The sequence below is a fragment of the Protopterus annectens genome, chromosome 12.part0 (assembly GCF_019279795.1).
Source record: "Protopterus annectens isolate FY-2018-M chromosome 12.part0, PAN1.0, whole genome shotgun sequence".
NCBI lineage: Eukaryota > Metazoa > Chordata > Ceratodontiformes > Protopteridae > Protopterus > Protopterus annectens.
The window spans coordinates 977,037,113-977,056,829 of record NC_056746.1 but is presented as its reverse complement, the minus strand read 5'-3'; the positions used below and the strand labels follow the sequence as shown (position 1 = coordinate 977,056,829).

Genomic DNA, 19,717 nt, shown 5'->3' with positions numbered 1-19,717 from the left:
TTGATATGTTACCTACTAGAGTTAATCTTGGAAAGTAACATTTTTGTTTTTGATGAACGATATTATATGCAGACCTCTGGTGCAGCTATTGGCACAGGTTATGGCTGAATGGGAGACTGAAGTGATGTTATCAAACCCACAGGCTATGCTTCATTTGAAGTTCTATCAATGCTTTGGAGTGGGGATGTTTTACAGCTACAAGAGTTTATTGAGTTCTTGAACAATAGCAATGAATTTCTGAAGTTTGTTGGGAACCACTCTAAGAGTGTGATAGAGTTTCTAGATATTAAAATAAGTATTGACAATAGTTGGTACTTCCACACTGACCGATATAGGAAGGATGTCCGATGTCTAGTATGTCAATCTTTCTAGATAGGAAAGACAAACAGGCGCCTTAGGGATCATATATATTGTGTAAGAAAGGGACACACCTGTAGTGCTATAGCAAAACACATACTGGAGATGGGATCAGATCATTGATTCAAGTTTAATGTGCTAGAAACAATTAATGGTGGCGTAAGATTAGGAAATATATCAATATTACTGAGGAAAAAGAGCTTAAATGGAACATCAGACTTGGAGCACATCTGGGAAAGGGTCTTAATGACCACATTACAATTACATCTAAACTTAAGAAATGATCAAGTTTTTAGTGAAATTGATATATATATATATATATATTGTGTGTATTTTTTAATAACATTGACAGCTTTAGAGACTAATATGTGTGTTTATGACTTTTTGATTTTTATTTTAAATATTTGCATTACTACATATTGTCTGTTGTTTTTTATAACATTGAATATATCTGGTAATTAACTGGTTAACCTTAAGAATTATGTAAGCAGTGAGTTTTTAGCATGTGATTGGTTAGTTTGAAATCATTTGTGTATTTAATAAGAGTGCTGTTTAAGTTTTGTGAAGGTCTGATGAAGCAAATGCTCCATTTGTAAAAGCGTTTACCCATCTACTATTAAAATGTTTTATTGGATCCTGTCCACTGGATATATTTAATTTGTCTAGTGGATTATCTGCTGTGAGCTGCTGAGAGTATTGTTTGGTGACATTTACTTGATTTTTGTACAGGTGTGGAATTTTGTTTTTTTACTTCTATATATTTACTTATATATATATTTTTTGCAGACTGTTTATGTTACCCAATTTACAATCAAAGTATTTGGTTATCCAGAGTCCATTTCCCAGCATTGCATTTAAGAAGAATAGCTTGAAAATTAGTAGTCCCAGTAGAGAGTTCAGTGGAATACCATTAGTAGATGGAGACAACTCCAACACTCTAACTTGCTATGATTTATTTTAATGAGTGATTTACTCATTGAGATTTAATGCATTTAATTTAAATTTTTTTCTCTTTTGTGGAGCGCCTTAGTAAAGTTAATTTGCTGTCAGTCCTTTATCAAGTGCTGCTCTTACCTCTGCAAAGAATGATACAAGACTCAAAAGTCAAGATGCCGACTTAAAGCCATACTGTTGCATATCTAAAACAGTATGTCCCCTGTGTTGGAAGGCATGGTAGATTATGTATAAAGATATATTTTTTAACTAAATTACCAAAGTGGCTGAGCAAGAAGGATTTGTGGATTTGTTGTTCTACTTAAAGAATAAGCTTGATGATCGGTCAGACAATTAAACTAGGAAACAGTAGTGAAAATAAGATCAGTTATAAAACAAGGGACTCAGTGTGATGTGGATTTGCAGCTAAAAGGCACGTCACAGGACTTGAACAGTGTTTGGCAAAACATTTCTTGTAATCCCACAACAAAGCTGCTAAAATTAGTTAACCTAAGTATGAAAAGTAGCAGAATCTTAGCAAATGGGGTACAGTCTGAAGGTAGAGGATACTAGTGAGGTCCTGCAGGGTTCATGGTTTAGAATACCTGCCATGCATTTCTTTTTATGGAATAAAATGATATGTCCTTCATGATAACAACTCAGTCATAAGTTCATAGTTTTATAGGTTGTTACTAGGCTAATGACCACTATGGCCCTTAAAAAACTAGTCGCACACCTCAAACCATTTGGGTCCCAAGTGTCATATGAGGGGGGCATGTTGGTACACAGGTAGCTAAGAATTTGTAAGGAGGGAGTTAGTTAGGATAATACTATTCTTATAGACATCCTCTGCAATTAGGGACATAGGGGCCAGTTCAGGGGTAAATTTATGATTTCCCATGAAATTGTTAAGAATTCGCTTGAATAGGGTTAGGGTTGAATTCTGTTTGACATGGATGGGGAGCCTATTCCTTAGTGTGGGGATCCTTTGGAACACACATTTGTTTCTCCAGCATGTTTTGTTTATGTCACAAGTGAAGTTCAGATCCCTGGATCTAGTGTTTCTAGTGCTGGTTGATTTGTGCATGTGCAACAGACCCATTAGGGCTGGGTCTGAGAAAGCCTTGTAGACCAGTCAAGCATACCCTCTCAGCATCCTGTAGGAGACTGAGTACAGAAACAGAGCCTTTAGGTGATTAGTGTAGGACAGGATATTCACACTCTGCATTTTCCAGGCAAGAAACCTTTGTGGTTGTTCTAACTGTTGCAAGTGTCTGGTTAGATACATGCCAAAGGGGGCATTTTATTCAATGACTGGTCTGACAAGGGCCAAGTAGAGTGGTACTATAACTTCCTTGGACTTGGATGTCATACACAAACCTATAAGTTGGGAGACATAGAATGATTTTCTTATTATTTTAGCCAGATGTTGGTCAAAGGCCAGATTGCTGTCTGCATATGTTCACAGATTACTTACTGCTGGGTTGACTCTTAGGGATGTTTTGTTGATGGAGTAATTAACTTGCCTTCACAGTTTCCCAAAGCATTACAATGCATTTTTGACACTGAGTATTAGGCCATGGCTTTGGCACCAGTCATTCATTTGTGTTAAATTAGCACAGAAGCAAAACAAATTTTGATATGAATTGTTGGCTAGAAAGTGATAGAAAATGAAACGGCTTAAAATGTTTGATAATGGTCAAACAAGCAACAGGACAAAATTAATAAAAATAAATATAATGCATGCACGTAGAAAATTTACGCAAAATTCTTATTATGAGACAGGATCTGTGTGTGTGTGTCCAGAAAAAATCTTCATCCTGGGACTCTCTCTGCCATCTGCATTCCATATAAATGATTTAGCAGTCAAAACTGATACTAATCCAAGATGATACTGTACCCTTAACAGTTTCAAAGACTGAAGTGAAACTAAACCTACCACACTAGTGGATCTCCTAAATGGCAAGTAGTCAAGAAATAGTGAATCTGCTGCAACAGGTGCAATTGAATATCTAGTGTTTGGGAAGTACGGCACAGCTCTTTTGTAATTCAATTTTTTTCACAGCAAATGCATATCAAGAGACAGAGCTCCATGCATTATAGATAGTAATACATGAGGAGGAAAATCCATACAAACACTAAAGTCATGTAACTTATACCAGAATACCTTATCATATAGTCCCGCACATGGATGTTCTTCTAAAAATCATGTCAGCCTTATAATGCTTTGTAAATATATGGATTAACCATGTCACAGCTATGCCAACACCATGAGGTTCCTAGAAAGACTGCTAAAATAGACCCAGCCCCATAAAAAGAGCCTTGATGGACTCAAACAAAAGACTCACCATACTTTAGTTTATGAAAATAGCACTTCTTGATCCAGTTTGTAAGCTATTGTTTGGACAATGGCCTTACCTGTTTGCCACAAAGAAGTGAAAATCTATGAGATTTTACAGTGTTCCCAGTCCTCTCAATTTAATATGTGAGCTGCCTAAAACATGTAGGTGGTATCGTAGCCTATGACCTTTCATCTATAGTCTAGGATACTGTGATGGTGAATGAACAGTCCAATCTGAATTTAAAATTCATGCTACCTTGAAAACACATGTAGTGCTTCTTTTCAGGGCTCCCTGTTCTTATGAAGGGTATAAAGGTGTTTGCTAAGGATACAATTGCAATTGTGAGATTTCTTTTTCAGGCATTACTGGTGGCAGAAATATGTTTCCCAGAATAATCAGAGGTTGAAGACAGGGGTGGCATGGTGTGTTTTTCATTCATGGAGGAAGGGTTACTTCTTTACTAACAAGTTACGTTAAATGTGTGCTATCAAAAGATCTTGATGGGTTCCACTACATCTAAATGAAGGCCATCTAAATCAAAAGGAAAGTGGGAAACAGCAAAAACATACACCTGAAATTAGCACAGCCAAAATCTGAATTCTGTGAAAGTTTCACAATATCACCTGCGGCAGAAAATGAAGAACAACTGTTAGATGTTGTTCCAAAAAAGATAAACAGCACCATTTTGGCATATGTACTGTTAGTACAGGGTTTCTTGGCTGCTTCAAAAAATGTCAGTATTGTCATCAGGAAACTATGGGACTCTGGGGACTGATGCAGCCCTGTTAACCACTTATGGAAAAGAATGGACTTCAGTTTGTGATGGAAGAGTCTGTCCTCCTTTGTTGTATGAGTCTATTTGGAATGAAAGCTGTATGGAATATTATCTGGATAGGTGTTCAGTGTCATCTGCACCTTAGTGGTACAAGTAGAATTATATTTGCTTTTTAATTTACGTGTTTAATATAAACCTTGTACAATACTAATAATATTGTGGAGGAACTCTTTTCATCAAAACATTAGAAATGTGCACCTGGGAAGGTGCTGACTATCTGAGATTAGGGAGCAAATGATGGGAGTTTATCATAAGAAACAGAAAAAGGTCCCAAGGTGGTGGGGGTGGTGGTAGGTCTTCTAAATGTGGAAAGGAGATGCCAACATATGGGAATACCTCAAAGTCATGACACAGTGGATAGGATGTATGCTGAAGATATCCGTCTACAGGTGGGACTTTGTATATAGCGCTGATCCATAGTTGTCTTTTCTGGGCTCATTTCCTAATCTTCAAAGCCTCTGATGGGGAAAGACCTTTTCTGCACCCTTGTTTTTTTACTGAAATGTCAGAAAATGGCCATAATATGTTGTCACAACATTTTGAGAACAGACTGCATGTCAAAAATGTCATCCTAACTGCTGTCAACTTGGGTACACTGATGTATATGTTTTTTGAAAGGCATTTTTTATAATGTAGATGAGAAGCTGTGCTCCCCAGCCCACTTGGGATTTGTCTCTCATGATAAAGAAGTAGCCAAATACTTGGTTAAGCATAAGTGGTGGAAGGACAGTCACCACTTCAGCATCCTTTTGCAGGGCTCATGAAATTAAATTCTCAGTATCATATCTTGGGAAGTCTTGGATGATTTTGACTTTAGCAGCTACTGCAGGAGCATCATGTGTGGTCATACTAGGGACATAACAGTGACAATTACAACAATGTAACGTAGAACCATTGGGGTTCACCCTGCTTAGTCAAAGGAACTGATGATGAGCAATGAGAATGCTGAGGTGAGACTGTAGGACAAACCAGTGGACAGCAAAAGGTTCTGGTTTGAAGTGAGCTCACCCTTACTCCAGTAAACACCAGATCCTGTGATAAAGCAAGAGAAGACTTTGCCAGATTTACTGGGATTCTAAAGTCTTCAAAAGGTCTTTGTGAAACCTTGTCAAGAATATTTACCAGGTATCATTTTTCTATGGAGAAATAACAGTTTGGACCTATAGCTGGTATGGAAAGATCAAAATGTCTGCAAAACACATTGCACAGACCTTGGAGCCTAAAAGGCCACATGGGATGGCTTAAACTGGAAGTACTGGCTAGTTACCCTGAAATTTTTGTAACAGTCTCTGCCTTTTAGAAAGGAGCATATCACATCTTCCTTGGATAAACTGGAGACTGCAAAGATAAACACTGAACATTTTCAGCCAAGTAAATGTAGCCTCTAAGATTCCCATAAACATCACGTTTGTGTTTTTGGAAGGTTGGAAAAAGAAAACACAGGCATAAAATCATGTGCTTGTTTTCCTATATGAGAACCTCAAGTTTAACAAGTAGGGGTATGGATAGGACTTTTTCAATCCTTCCTTCATATTGTGTCTCTCCTTTGCCATTTCTAACACTCATCTGCCCTGCATGATCCTCTGTAGTAAGTATTAACCTTCCAAGTTTCCCATGATATATAATGGAAAGTTATGTGGAGCAGAGCCCTCAGACCTTATGTAAAACAACTTGACTGGTTTCTTTCATGAGAGATATTTGTTTTAAGAGAATACCACTATGATGGATATGAAGTATTGCTAAACTACCATTTTGAATATAACAAGGATTTTGAGAAACAGTTGGCTTGAGAACCTGATATGTCTGCTGTACTCTATTACGGAGATCATATGTATTTATCTCCTCAGGGTGCTGCTTCTATCTCAGGGGTCTTGGGGGTTCTGCAAGCCCTGAAATTTTGAGAGTCATTCTTCAAGAGAGCTTTCTGAAATGTGTTTAATACATGTATTTAAGGGCCTTGATGGAAAAAATGAGCACAAGAAAAATCATATTTGAAAAGCATTTATAAGGATCCAGACATCATATTAAAAGGTTGGGGACTTAGCCTGAAAGTTAGTTGGTTAAAAATGAGGTGCATCATTGAGCAGAACATAAATTCGAATAGACTTTTTCTGAGAGGTGGGGGGTGCTGGTAATAAGGTATCCATATCAAGCCAAATCGCAGTGGAGCTACCCTAATAAATATTCAGCAATGAAAATAATTAAGGAAGATGGGTCAGAGGCCTCCACACTCTGGAAGTGCTTCTTGGCCAGATCCTGTTTATTTTCACTGGCCAGTCTTCAGCTGTTTACATTAAAAATGAAGCAGAACAGCTTTAGGGATAGACAAGAGTTATCTGTATAGCCATTTGATTCAGGGTCATAAGAAGATTGTATGCACCTAGAGGGAGGAATTACATCCCTCCCAGAAATAGAGAGGAAAAGAAGATCTTTATATCTTCGTTACCATTTATGAAATATTTGTAGAACTGAGGACTTTCTGCCTTCTTTTTCCCTATGTCTCCTAGGGGAAGGGAAGGAAGATGAATCGAGAGAGCGGTAGACCCACCATTACTTTTTTTTCTATGCATCCAGTGCACTGCTTTTGGCTGTGACTGCTGTGGATGTGGAACCAGCACAGAGATCTGTATTGGTATATGATTGAGACCCTCTAACTGTACAGATGAATAAAGAATTATTAGACAGTAGTAGGCCGCCTCTAACTGTACAGATAAATAAAGCATTACCAGACGTACAAGTAGGCCATTCTAGCTGAACAAATTAATAAAGCATTATCAGACATAGGAGTAGGTTGCCTCTAACAGTACAGATGAATAAAAGCATTATCAGACATTGGAGTAGGTTGCATCTAACAGTATAGATGAATAAAAGCATTATCAGACATAGAAGTAGGCAGTGTCTAACTGTACAGATGAATAAAGCATTATCAGACATAGGAGTAGGCTGTCTCTAACTTTACAGATGAACAAAGCATTATCACACATACAAGTAAGGAGTCTCTAGCTGTACAGATGAATAAAGCATTATCAGACATAGGAGTAGGCTGCCTTTAACTTTACAGATGAATAAAGCATCATCAGACATAGGGCTAGACTGCCTCTAACTGTACAAATCAATGAAGCATTATCAGACACAGGAGAAAGCTGTGCTCGAAGTTGCCTTGGGGAGACCTGAGAGTGGTGAATTAAAGTTCTGAATAGGAGTCAGTAACAATTCTTAGTCCATATTTAAGACACTAAGTTTTCCAATTCCACACACTCGGTCTCTGATAGTGGTGGATTTGTCAGATGCAGTGGTAACTGCTGATGACAAGCAAGCTTCACTGATGGACACTTCTCTGCTGCAGTGGGGTGGCAACTAGTATAAGTGACAGTGTGGCAGTGTCCAGTAATAGGAGCAACATCCACTGTGGTGGTGAATGTACAAGTCAAAATGCATCTTTCCAAGCTTGGGCATTACTGCCAATAAGTTTCAGTAGATGACCACCAGCTTTAAAGCAAATCAACGAGGATCTATCAGTATTTCCATTTCTTCTTAGATGGTGCAGAGATCCTCATACCGGTGTGAGCAGGAGCTAAAAATGTTGTGAAATACTGCTTTGCTCTACACATATAGAGTTGCTTAGACAGGGCAGTGGGGTTGTTTCAGTGGTAGGTTGAGTGCTGACAAGTTTGTTGGTAATAAGCTCAAGCCGAGTCATGCCTACATGATTTATTCTTTCCACCTCTCTCACTACTTTGAGATGACAAATATGAGAAGTGCAATGGAAACTACTTGAGAATTAGGATACATTCTATAAAATCGTTTCTGATATTTATAGTATTTGTAAATCTCTTATTGGATACATTCTATAAAATCATTTCTATTTACAGTATTTGTAAAGCTCTTATTGGATTCATTCTATAAAATCGTTTCTGCTATTTACAGTATTTGTAAAGCTCTTATTGGATTCATTCTATAAAATCATTTCTGCTATTTGCAGTATTTGTAAAGCTCTTATTGTCATATTTTGAATTACTTGTAAAAGAAGAAACATGTCTGAGCTGCTTCTGCAACAAACCGTAGAGCTATAACCATGTGTTAACTGCAGGCAGTGGTGCACTGATTTTGTAAAGATTGTATCGTACCTTCCTGTTTGCTTCAGGAACTGCTCCTCAAATTCTCGTAAAGCCTTACGAAGTCGTTTCTTATCAGCTCGTGTTTGTCTAAGGTGCTCTAGCAGTTCAGTCCTATAAAAGTATAAAAAATATATGCAGCTTTAAACACCAAATGTAACCAGCATTATATGTCATTATATTTATTTTATACTATTATGTTGCCTGTAGGTGATTCTCCGTATCCTAAAATTATTATATTATATCTTAGCTAATTTAAACTAAAATATACATGAACACCGTTTTGAATGCCTTTGGAAGTGGCGAGTGATAACTTCACGTTCAAATTCATTTTGGTGAATAACCACAGTATAATTTGATGAACCAGCCACCTGCAACATGTAAACATTCACTCGGCCATATTAATGGAGGTGTACATATATTTCCTTTTTTATCATTCAGATAATCCTAATCACTGCTACAAATGATGTTTTTCACATAGAACAAGGGACTATAGATGTTACCCTGCATATGTTTAGGCATGAACAGCAACAAACACATGCAAACTATAGGCTTTTAAACAAGATGCATGCACCCTATTAAAATAGTTAACATATATGGAATATTTGTATAAAACATTTGTCAAAATCAGTTCTTGGGGAAAAAAAATATATATATATCCTTGGAGATGCTACTATTTAGAAAACCAGTTAAAACATTTTTAGAGCATGTTTGTAGCTCCTCCTTTGTAACTTGTCTCATTTTAAGTTGATCAGCATTGAGGTTGACATGTCACAAAAATGATTACCAAGTATTGGCAGTTTTGCTCTGAAAGGGCTGATTTTGGTAAGGAAAATGATGAATCATAACTGAGTGAATTATGCTTCAAGAATCAGAATTTGCATAGCAGTGCATTTTCCTATGCAATATACTGCTGCTTTAAAAACTAAAATAAAAGCTAATGCAGAATTTACAGAGAATGCTTTATATTTTACAAAGACTTGCCTTCATTTCTGGTATGAAAACAAAGACTTACATTGAAGCCTCATGCAGATTAGACATGGAAAGAGCTGGCTGCTTTATATCTTTCTTTTCTTCTAAGGGTGAGACAAATGCTGGCTCACTGTCCTCCTGCATGGTGCATAAATAGTCATCGAATGAAATCGCAGAGCATGCTGTTGAAGGCATTTCAGGACTTCCTTGCATGATCTCTTCATCTGACCCCTCTTCTTCCTCCTGAAGTGTGAAATTGCGTACGCTCAGTCTGTTAAAGTTATTTCATTTTCTGCATTTGTTTAAAGGCAGTGATTCTATCATAACACTACATATAGATCTTTATTAGAATACATCATAAAATATGTCAGCAGTTTTACAAACAATACTTGCTGGAGGCACAGCCTCAGAATTTTGAAAATGAGTGTTGGAAGCCATACCGTAGTAGAGGAAAGAAATAAAATAAAATAAAAGTAAAAGAACTGAACATCTAATGCTGATAGGAGTGTAATTCGGAGCTGATGAAGAATGATGTATTTTTTCTAAGCAAAAATCAAAACTGGTTGTGCCATATTTTGAAATCAGTTCTTGTTTTGGATGTTCTACAACTGCTCATTGTTTAGACAGGATTCCAGTGATAAAACTGAACATATATTTGTTTCATTGGTACAAGTTATAAAATATTTTATTCGGAAAAAAAAATCATTTATTTCTGTTTATTTTTTTGGATAAATTAACCATTTTCTCTCATTCATACTTTCATATGCGAAAAAATTGTCCATTCCCTTATTTTAGTATATTTGCCAACTTTACGTATAAAACACTTCTAAATGTAGTTTACTGAGCACCACACTCTGCTTTAAACAATTTAAAGCAGTTGTTAAGGTTCAGCTATGAATACAGGGAGCAGGCACTGAAGAAAGCAAAACTGTGATGGAGAAACTAAGAACGATAGCAAGGTTAGTGTAAAAGAATGTAAAAATGTCAATTATGTTAAAGACAAAAAAAAAAAAAAAGAGCATCGTAGATGATATTAAAGAAATGGGGAACCTAGCATAAAAGCCTTTTTGGAGTGCTTGTCTCAGAAATGATGAAGAAAGATATCACAGACATTGACTTCTCAGCATACAAAACTTCCACAGGCTGCCAAATACTGCCCTTAACTCCCATAATGACTACCCATTTAGAGCAATCCAGTTCTTTTCTGCCTTAGAAGAATTTGTCACATGGGCCTAGGCTGGTCTGAGGAGCATTCTCACTGTGTCGGCTAAAAAATGTTATTTTTAGGCTTCTTCTGATGAGATCTACGATTTTGATAATATTTTTCAATTTTTTCTCCAACTCCAGTCAATGTCTTATTCAAGCCTTTGATATGCCTTGTTGCAGTTACATCTTCTAATTCTAAATGTCCATGTGGTGAAGATATTTTCAATACTGGAAAATACCTGAAATATTTTATTTGTTTCAGTGCCTCTCATATAACCTAGTGATGCTTTGGCTGCAGGAGTTTAACACTGCTACTAAGTTTAACAGCCCTGCAAAACCTTCTTTTATCTGAGGAGCTCCAAGATTTGGAAAAGCAGCCCTCCTCATCATCTACTAAATCACATGATCAGAAAATGCTTCACAGACACTGACTCAAAGAAATTGAGTAACGTGGGCTTTCAGTCTACTTAGTCAGTAGTGTGATAAACTGAAAACACCCTTCTGATTTTACTTGTATTCAAACATCCAGCGCAGGTTCCCGAGGCTCCTTTAACAAGATCTAGACCCATTTTCTTGTAAGTCCTATGCTTCACCTTTTCTGAAAACTTTACCTGTTCTCATAATGCCCTCAACTCCACTGATGTAGCATAATCCCATGTTGTTAGATCCCAGTAAGACAGGCTTACCTAACGTAACTGCACATGTATCTGTCTCCTTGACAACTGACAGGCATATGCTAATTCAACTGATATTGGTGTGAAACTGACTTTTTCCACTACTGTCAATGTGCCTTGCTTACATCTAGCCACCTAACGTTATTTGGACTGTTGCCTGTTCTACAGGCATCTGTCTTATCAGTATTCATGGCATTTTCACAACCTTATACACAAATACAAGAGAGGTTTGCTTGCTCATTCTTAGAGAGAGGCAAACGTGGCTCATTCTTGGTTGACTGTGCATACTACATTGTTGAATTCTGCTATGGTTTATTCCTGCCAGATATCTCTCTCTCTAAAGCAGCCATCTCCCACTCAACCTTTTTTTTTTTTTTTTTTTTAAGTTTACCCTACACCACGGAGCAGCCTGTCTTCCACCTTCTATACCTTGGGCCAAGCTATCAACGCTCGGAAGACTGCAGTACCTTCATGTACAGACTCACCTATAATTGGAAATCCTAAAATAAAAGCTTACAGAAGATCAGAGATTTAGAACCCCCCCCCAAAAAAAAAACAGGCAGAGGAATATAATAAAGATAAGGAAGGGGGTCCCTTCCCCTCTCTCATTCCTGTGTGTGCCTATATTTGGTGAAATTTTAAAAAGCGTTGCAAGAAAGACAGGATAATACTCCTATGCATGTTGATATACATACTGATTATACAGTATTCAAAACAAGCAAGACACTTGGAATGCTATATGAAGCATAATCCTCCAAAATAAAGCATGTGTGGCACACAACAGTTATGACACTACTTCTTCCAACACTGTATATTCATTGTTTATTAACATACCAAATTCATAAACTCAAGCAAACATACAATACAATAGCCAAATACAGAACAAATCTTGCTAATAAAATGCATCATTGTATTGCTCTAGAAAAAACAGACTAGCTAGATCTACAAAATTATCTAACTCCTTATACAACTCAAGCTCATTTGTAATATTGCACATAAACCAGAAAAATAACCTGCTCTTCCAGAACTCATCCTAACATGTAATCCTCCTAAAATACTAATAAGTGAATAAAAACAGCTGCTGGCCATAACTAAGTTATATTAGGCTTATCACTATACAAGGTGACTCACCATACTGAACTTGTATAGCTAAACTATGAAGCAGTCTGCCAACAGGAATCAGGATTGAGGTCAACACTAAAACAATTTATACAAAAATTTAAGCTCAGCATAACAAACATCAAAAATGCATCTGCAATGAAATACCCTAATGCAGAAACCAGTTATATGTTCGCTATAAATTCCTCAGATATCTTATTTCTAACTAACCTTCTTATCAGCTGACTGAACTCACTAACATATGCTAACCTGTCACTTCTAACCTATCATCACTTATCATCTGAGATCAATACTATGATTTCTCTGCTATCCTGTCCCCTTTTGTACTGCCCTCTGATTCCTTTCAACCACATTTTAAAATAACAAAGCTAATCATGCTCAACGTCAAAAAGTGTGTAGCAGTTTAACTATGTTATACTGAGTAAGGTATATAGTCCTTGTTATATGTTAAAGTGATATTTCTTAATTTGTAATGATATAGTATAATACATAATTATTATAAATTACACTGTGATGTTTTGTTATTTCTAATAACATCATGGTACTGTTTTGTGAACTGTTTCATAATCTGAAGCTTTTCACACTAGGATACTGTTGAAAAGGGACATTTTACTAGACTCAGTCAGCCTATCATAGTTAACAAAGGAAATAAATAAATCAATACATTTCACCATCACTGTCAAACAAGACTGCAAAAGATATGTAGACAGCAGACCAGTCCTTCTAGGTATTCTCACCACTGGTAAATTCCTTTCAGATTATTATATGGAAATACCTTGCCTCTGTGGCCCCAGTATCCACGAAGATGGATAGAATCCCCCCTCCCCCATGATAGGTTAATTTAGGGTAGAGACTCTCAAATCAGGCATCAGTGTCTCACCTGCAAGTTGGAAGATGAATCCTCATCCTTATTTTCCAAGAATCCATCACTTAGACAAGGAATCATGTGCTCTGGATTAACTGGGAAAGAAACTGTAAATATCCTTCCTTCTGTCCAAGAGTACATTAAACTGCCTGACACAGATGCTGTATATACAGCAAGACATGTTGCTTCATTATATAGAGGAAATGCCTACTATGGATCTTGGGGACAGTTTCAAAGCCCGGCTTCTATGAATTCTGTTATTGACAGATTAATGGTTCATTTGGCATACTGTATGGTAAATGGGCAGCTAGACTGTGGTATAGCCAAACACTGGTGCTTCTTGCTCTGCCATACCCTGCTCATGGAAGATGTCAGGGAACCCTCTATATACTGACCATTTAAAGGCTGCTGCTGTTTCATCCAGAAATCAATGATTCATTAAACTCCACAAAGAAAAAAGGGCAAAAGTTACAGCTGTAGGTGTCAGTGGAGACCTTGATTCAGATGTAACCTCCTGCTCCAGCAGGAAGAATTCCAGAGAGGGAACTGGCCTGAGGAAGTGGTATCTGTCAATTTTAGAGAGCCTGCAGGCAGTCCCATCACCCCAAGGTTGCCAGACACAGCCATAACTCCCATATGGACCACCTCTGTATGGAGATGTTGAGTTGCATGATTACTCCAGGCAGCATTTTGGTTCAACACTACTACTAATGCATGTGGTGGTGATAGCTCCTAGTGGCTGACAGCTAAGATTATATTGTCTGGCACAGGAAGCCCCTCTGTTCCACACCTTTCAGACCTAAAGGGTTATTGTGATCTACATCATCTAACATCCACCTCCAATACAAACCCTGACTTTCTTTGAATGCTCTCTGCAAGTCATTATTGGCCATTTTTACCACTAGAGGACACTTGGAATCCTCTCTATGGCTCCCATTCTACTGTTGTGAGTTTCCACCAACAGGACATTGCCTTGGTGCTCTGGGACTCATGGGAGTCACAAATGTGATGTTAATATATGTGAGATTCCATGCGAGGACACTGTAATGTGCCATCAAGTTTCAGTGGTTTCAGGACTCAGATCGTTTAGACACTCCAATCAACATTTCTGTATCATGAAGTAAACATTTAAATAAGTGGACCATTTGTGATTCTGGCTCCCAAAGTGACCCTTACAATGCAAGTCTCCTTCTTGGGATGGAGTGGACAATTCCATGGCCACAAGGCACATGGACCTTGCCTGAAGGAAGAAACAAGGTTGTACATGCTTGTCCTGATTGTCCTGGTACTTCAAGCTCTGCCTGTGAGAATCTCACAAACCCATATATCTATTCAGTCAGATAATATGGAAGTAGTGATGCACATCAACAGGCAGGGAGGCACCAATTCCTACCAACTTTGTAGAGAGGTCATGTGGCTCTGGAAGTAGGTTTTTAATTTTAATTCACCTTTCGGAGAGGGACAGCTGCCTGGGCAAAGATTGAACAGGTGAATTCTGATACTCTACAAGTGGTCCCTAGGCCCCTTCATAACAAAATAATATCTGGGAGGTAGGTCTGCCCACCCTGCAACATTTTCACTTCTCCTATGAATACCAAATGGCAGAACTTTTTCTCCCCGAATCTCTCCACAGACTGCGATTCTTTCCCCAGTCTGCAGCAGCAAAAACACATTGGCATAGATGTTGCCATAAGGTTTATGTACTTTTACCTTTTTGCTTAGATATGAAAATTACATGTTTTCAGAAAGTTGCAGAATCAGAGACAATTATCCTGACTGCCCTTACTGGCCAAGACAGATGTGCTTTTGCTGATTCTTCATGTACTCTTGTTTTGATTTCTTTATCACAAACAATTGTTGACTCACCCCTCTATGTATAGTCAATCTAAATCTTTACTCCAGCAAACCAAGGTCTAGTTTGCTATAGTTCATTAGCTGCTAGGCCTGAGTGTTTCTTAGTTGGAGTGGTTTCATTCATTACATTCTTACAGTGGCCATACACTCGGATGACTTATCATGACAAATGGAATAGACTTCTATCTCAGCTTCCATGAGAGACATTGATCCATTTTCCTCCTAAATGCCTCTTGTTCTTCAGTACCTTTCTGAGATCTTTGATGCTGGTCTTAACTCTTCTTCCATTAAAGTTAATTTATTTGCTATTTGCAGCTTATTTTTTCTAAATTCCAGGGAGGTTAAGTATCCAAACTGTCAGCAACACTTAAAGTTTGTAAAGCCTTTCACTGCAGTATGTTTCTTATTAGGTCACAGAATGAAGATCTACATCCAAGTTGGGATATTTATTTATATATGAAAAAAAATCACTTTCTGTACCTTTCAGCATACTGCTTCAGTAGATTTAATGTTCTTGTCTTGGGAGCAATTATTTCAAGTACCATTTACCTCAGCTATATGGAGTTTTGAAAGCTTCATTCATGATCCACCCATACCTTGTTTTTTTACAAACTAAAGTTTCAATGGACAACAAGCCTTCCTTTATGCATAAGGATACTACATCATCAAAACTATCAATTAAACTATAGGTAGATCCTTTCATTAGAACAAGGAGGTTTAGGATTACCTGATTTGAAGGGATATTTTAGAGCTACACAGTAAATGGTCTTATAAATAACACAAGCAGAAAGCTACAATTCAAAGTGGAAAGAGATGATGATGAACCAGGAGGAAATTCAAGAAATAAGGAGAGAGAGTGGGATTTTGGATGCAGATCCTTAAGGAGAATAATAACAGTCATACAGAATAGATAACAGAATGTGAAGAGGCCAAGAATACATTTAGACTGCAGACTAGAGACAGTCTTCCCTGTCAGGATCAGAGTGGGAAATGATAAAATCAGCAAGCAAGGAAGAGAAGTATTGCTGGAACTGAGTTCATCCTCAAGTCTTGGTGAGTGCCTTCATGAATTTGACCCTGTTTTTACAAAATGTCACCAAGATGACATTGGTATATATAGACTGTATTTTATATAGCATATATCAAAGACAGAAGTAGGTTAATATTTTAAAAAGACAGTTGGGTGCACAAGTCCCAGGATAAAAAAAGTGCCCAATCCTGGTAGGTGCACTGGTGCCAGGACTGGAAAAAAAGTGTGTTGAATCCTCAAGACACAGAAATATTCCTACAATGAGGTTAGGCCAGGCTCAGAGGGAGGATTCTCCCCATTGTAGAATTAGTAGTCCACAAAAACTGACAGGCCAAAAAGGAGCCATAAAGATGACAGGGTAGACTACTGAGAAAAAGGAAGAAATCATGTATTGTTACAATTATGGAAGAAGCTCAGAATTTCAGATAAAATGTATTCAAAAAGATTAAGAGAGAAATTACAGGAAAGAAAAATGCTCGCATGAGAAAAACTGTCAAAAGCTTCAAATGCAAATTTGTGTTCATTAATACAACAGATCCATAAAAAACAATATGTAGACCAAGAAAATGTGGGCTCTTTGGTAAAAGTGACACAGGAAGTGCAAAAATATAAAGAACAAAACCTAGAGTGTTTTGAAATGTATAAAAAAGAAACATGGACTTGGGAAGGAGAGAGATCTGATGTTGTTGTGTCTTTCGGCTTTTCCCGGTTAGGGGTTGCCACAGCAGAACTCCGGTCCGCTAATGATTGGCAGTAGATTTTTACGTGCCGATTTGCCAGCCCTGACGCACAACCTTCAACGAAGGTACGCCCATTCATGCATGTCTCCTCACGGAAGACGCTTTAGCTGAGAATCGAACAGGACAATGTTTTACTGTGAGGTGACAACGCTACCTCAGCAACACCACCGCAGTCTGATAAGGTGCAATATTTATGCAAAGGAAAAAAGCAAACTAAGCAATACAAAAAAGCAGCTCCAAAGATATTTGAAGAGAAATACAGGCAAAAACATCTGAATATGGAAAATTTTACAATACAAAAAAATAAGAAAACAAAGGGGAAAAGTAGAAAAGAGGATTAATAATGGAGAAGTTGAAGAAATGGAAACTGAAGATGTGGATTACCTGCGAAGTGAAAGATTTAATGTAGAAAATCCAACCCTGGTAATGTCACAGCATGATTCAACAATGAGCCCCCAAATCAAGGAGAAACAGGTGGAATGAGAAGTACCTGATCACTTGCCACATAAAGATACATTGGAGCATTCAGGAAGAATCGGTATAAAAGTTCAGTTACAGTTGTATAGCAAGGGAAAGAGCAGGAAACTATGGCAACTCTGGCACAGTCAGTGATGGAGAGTGATAGGCCAGCGAGCTCCTTGGGAAGGAGTAATGGATGACACAGGATACAGCTGAACAGAATATGTCACAGGAAGGTGTTCTGGAGCTTTCTGTAGAATGCCCACAGAAAACGGAGAACAAAGAATGTCCCTCAGGTTAGAAGAAAATGACCTAAGGAGAGAATTGCTTGATTTAATAAAGATGGATAGAAATATTAAGACTGATAAAAGAAATAGATTACAGAAAGCTAATGAGACCTAAAATGTTAGAAGTCTGATAAAACAAATGAACACAGCAATCAAGACAATTAACAGAAATTCATATGATATAACAAATAAATAGGATATATTACTGTGCAGCTCAATAAATAACTAATAAAACCTTACCACAAAAATGCAGGGCAATAAGAGAAAGGAAGGGAAGAAATCAAATGTCATAGAAGCATCGAATAGAGAAAATTACAAAGCAATTAAGGTAAGAAGTGTCACTGTTAGAAGAGTGTAGACGAGGGAACAGATCAACAAAAATACTTAAAAAGACAGGTGTGATTTATTTACATTATTGCAAATAATAAACTAAGGATAACAGCGCAGGCAAAAAAAAACCTTAGGAGATATGCAGATAAATATAAAAGAAAAGTACAAAATAAGCAATTCATTGATGACCCAAAAAGTTTTTTTAGAGAATTGGTAAACAAAGCAAAGGAATGGAAAAATACCAAAAGAGAAGAAATAGATTTTGGAGAAATATCTATGAAGACCCTGAGGAACATAAAGATTCTGAACAGACAGAAGAAGCAAAAGAAACAGTAAGAAGTTCAAAATGAACAGGATATGAAATGGGATCATATAATGCCCAGAGAAATGTAAACAAAATTAAGAAAAAACTCCTAAATGGAAAACCCCAGGCCCAAATTCAGAACTTAACTTCTGGCTAAAAGTTTTATGATCTTTACACGAACATTTAGCCCTGAGTAAGGACCACTTAAATGAACATCCCAAACAGACACAAACTTGGTTAACAACAGGAAAAATGGTGGTCCTCCTTAAGAGTGAACCTGTAAGCTATCCTAAAACCTATAGCTCAGTAACTTGCCTTCGGATGATGTATAAATTATGTACTAGAATTGGCAGTGACAGAGTTTGCAGGCATTTAGAAGAAAACTCAATCATGGCAATAGAAGAACAGGGTAACAAAAGAAAGTCATATGGAACAAATGAACATTTTTTGTTAAAGTCATAATGGAGAGTTGTAAAAATGGGAAGAATCTAAGTATGTCATGGATAAATTACAAAAAAAAGCATTTGACAGTATCCTACATTCATGGATAAAGGAGTGCTAACAGATGTACAAGATAAACCCTGTACTGATCAATTACATTACAGTGACCATGAAACAGTGGTAAACCACTTTGCAGCTAAGCAATGATAAAGGACAAATTATTATTCCAGGGATAAAAATTCAAACAGGGATATTCCAGGGTGACTCTGTCACCATTGCTCTTTTGTCTTTCCCTTAACTCATTAAGCTTTCAACTTAACAGATTAGGCCATACAATTTGGCTCCTGGAGAAAAATAGTGTGTAAAGACTTCTCATCTTCTTTTTGTGGATGGTTAAAAACTGTATAGTTCAACAGATGAGGAACTCTGTAAGTGGTTAAAACATTCTCAAATTATATAAAAATGCCATAATGTCATTTGGTCTTGATAAATGCGCAAAAGCAGCCTTTAAAGCAGGAAAGCTGCATCACTAAGAAAATATCAATCTGGGACAGGAATGTGATATAAAGGAAATTGAGCAGGAGGGAGGGTATAAATATTTGAGGAATTCCTCATGTGAAAAAAATGGGAAAAGGTGTTGTGGATGGATGAAGGACTGACAATAAAATATGAACAAATTTGAAAAAAACTCAGTAAGGAATATTTTAGATAACTAAAATTAAAACTGAAAACAGCCCTGACATCTAGGACCAAAGTCCAAGCTATAAACCAGTTTGTTCTTCCTGTTCTAACTTACAGTTTTGGGGCAGTTGACTGGCCCTAAAGGCATTGGATCAGCTGGCAGGAAAACAAGA

General features: G+C 37.3%; 1 protein-coding gene across 2 annotated transcripts in view; it reads right to left on the bottom strand.

The window, feature by feature from the left end:
• LOC122816916 (protein FAM13A-like) overlaps nt 1–19,717 on the bottom strand; it is a 1,835,067-nt gene that overhangs the window by 87,740 nt on the left and 1,727,610 nt on the right. For both annotated transcript variants that reach the window (XM_044089997.1, XM_044089998.1), the window contains 2 exons: nt 9,598–9,797; nt 8,595–8,696 (listed from right to left, as the gene is read on the bottom strand). In XM_044089997.1, the coding sequence (XP_043945932.1) occupies nt 8,595–8,696; nt 9,598–9,797 (302 nt within the window). The remainder of the gene's footprint in view (nt 1–8,594; nt 8,697–9,597; nt 9,798–19,717) is intronic.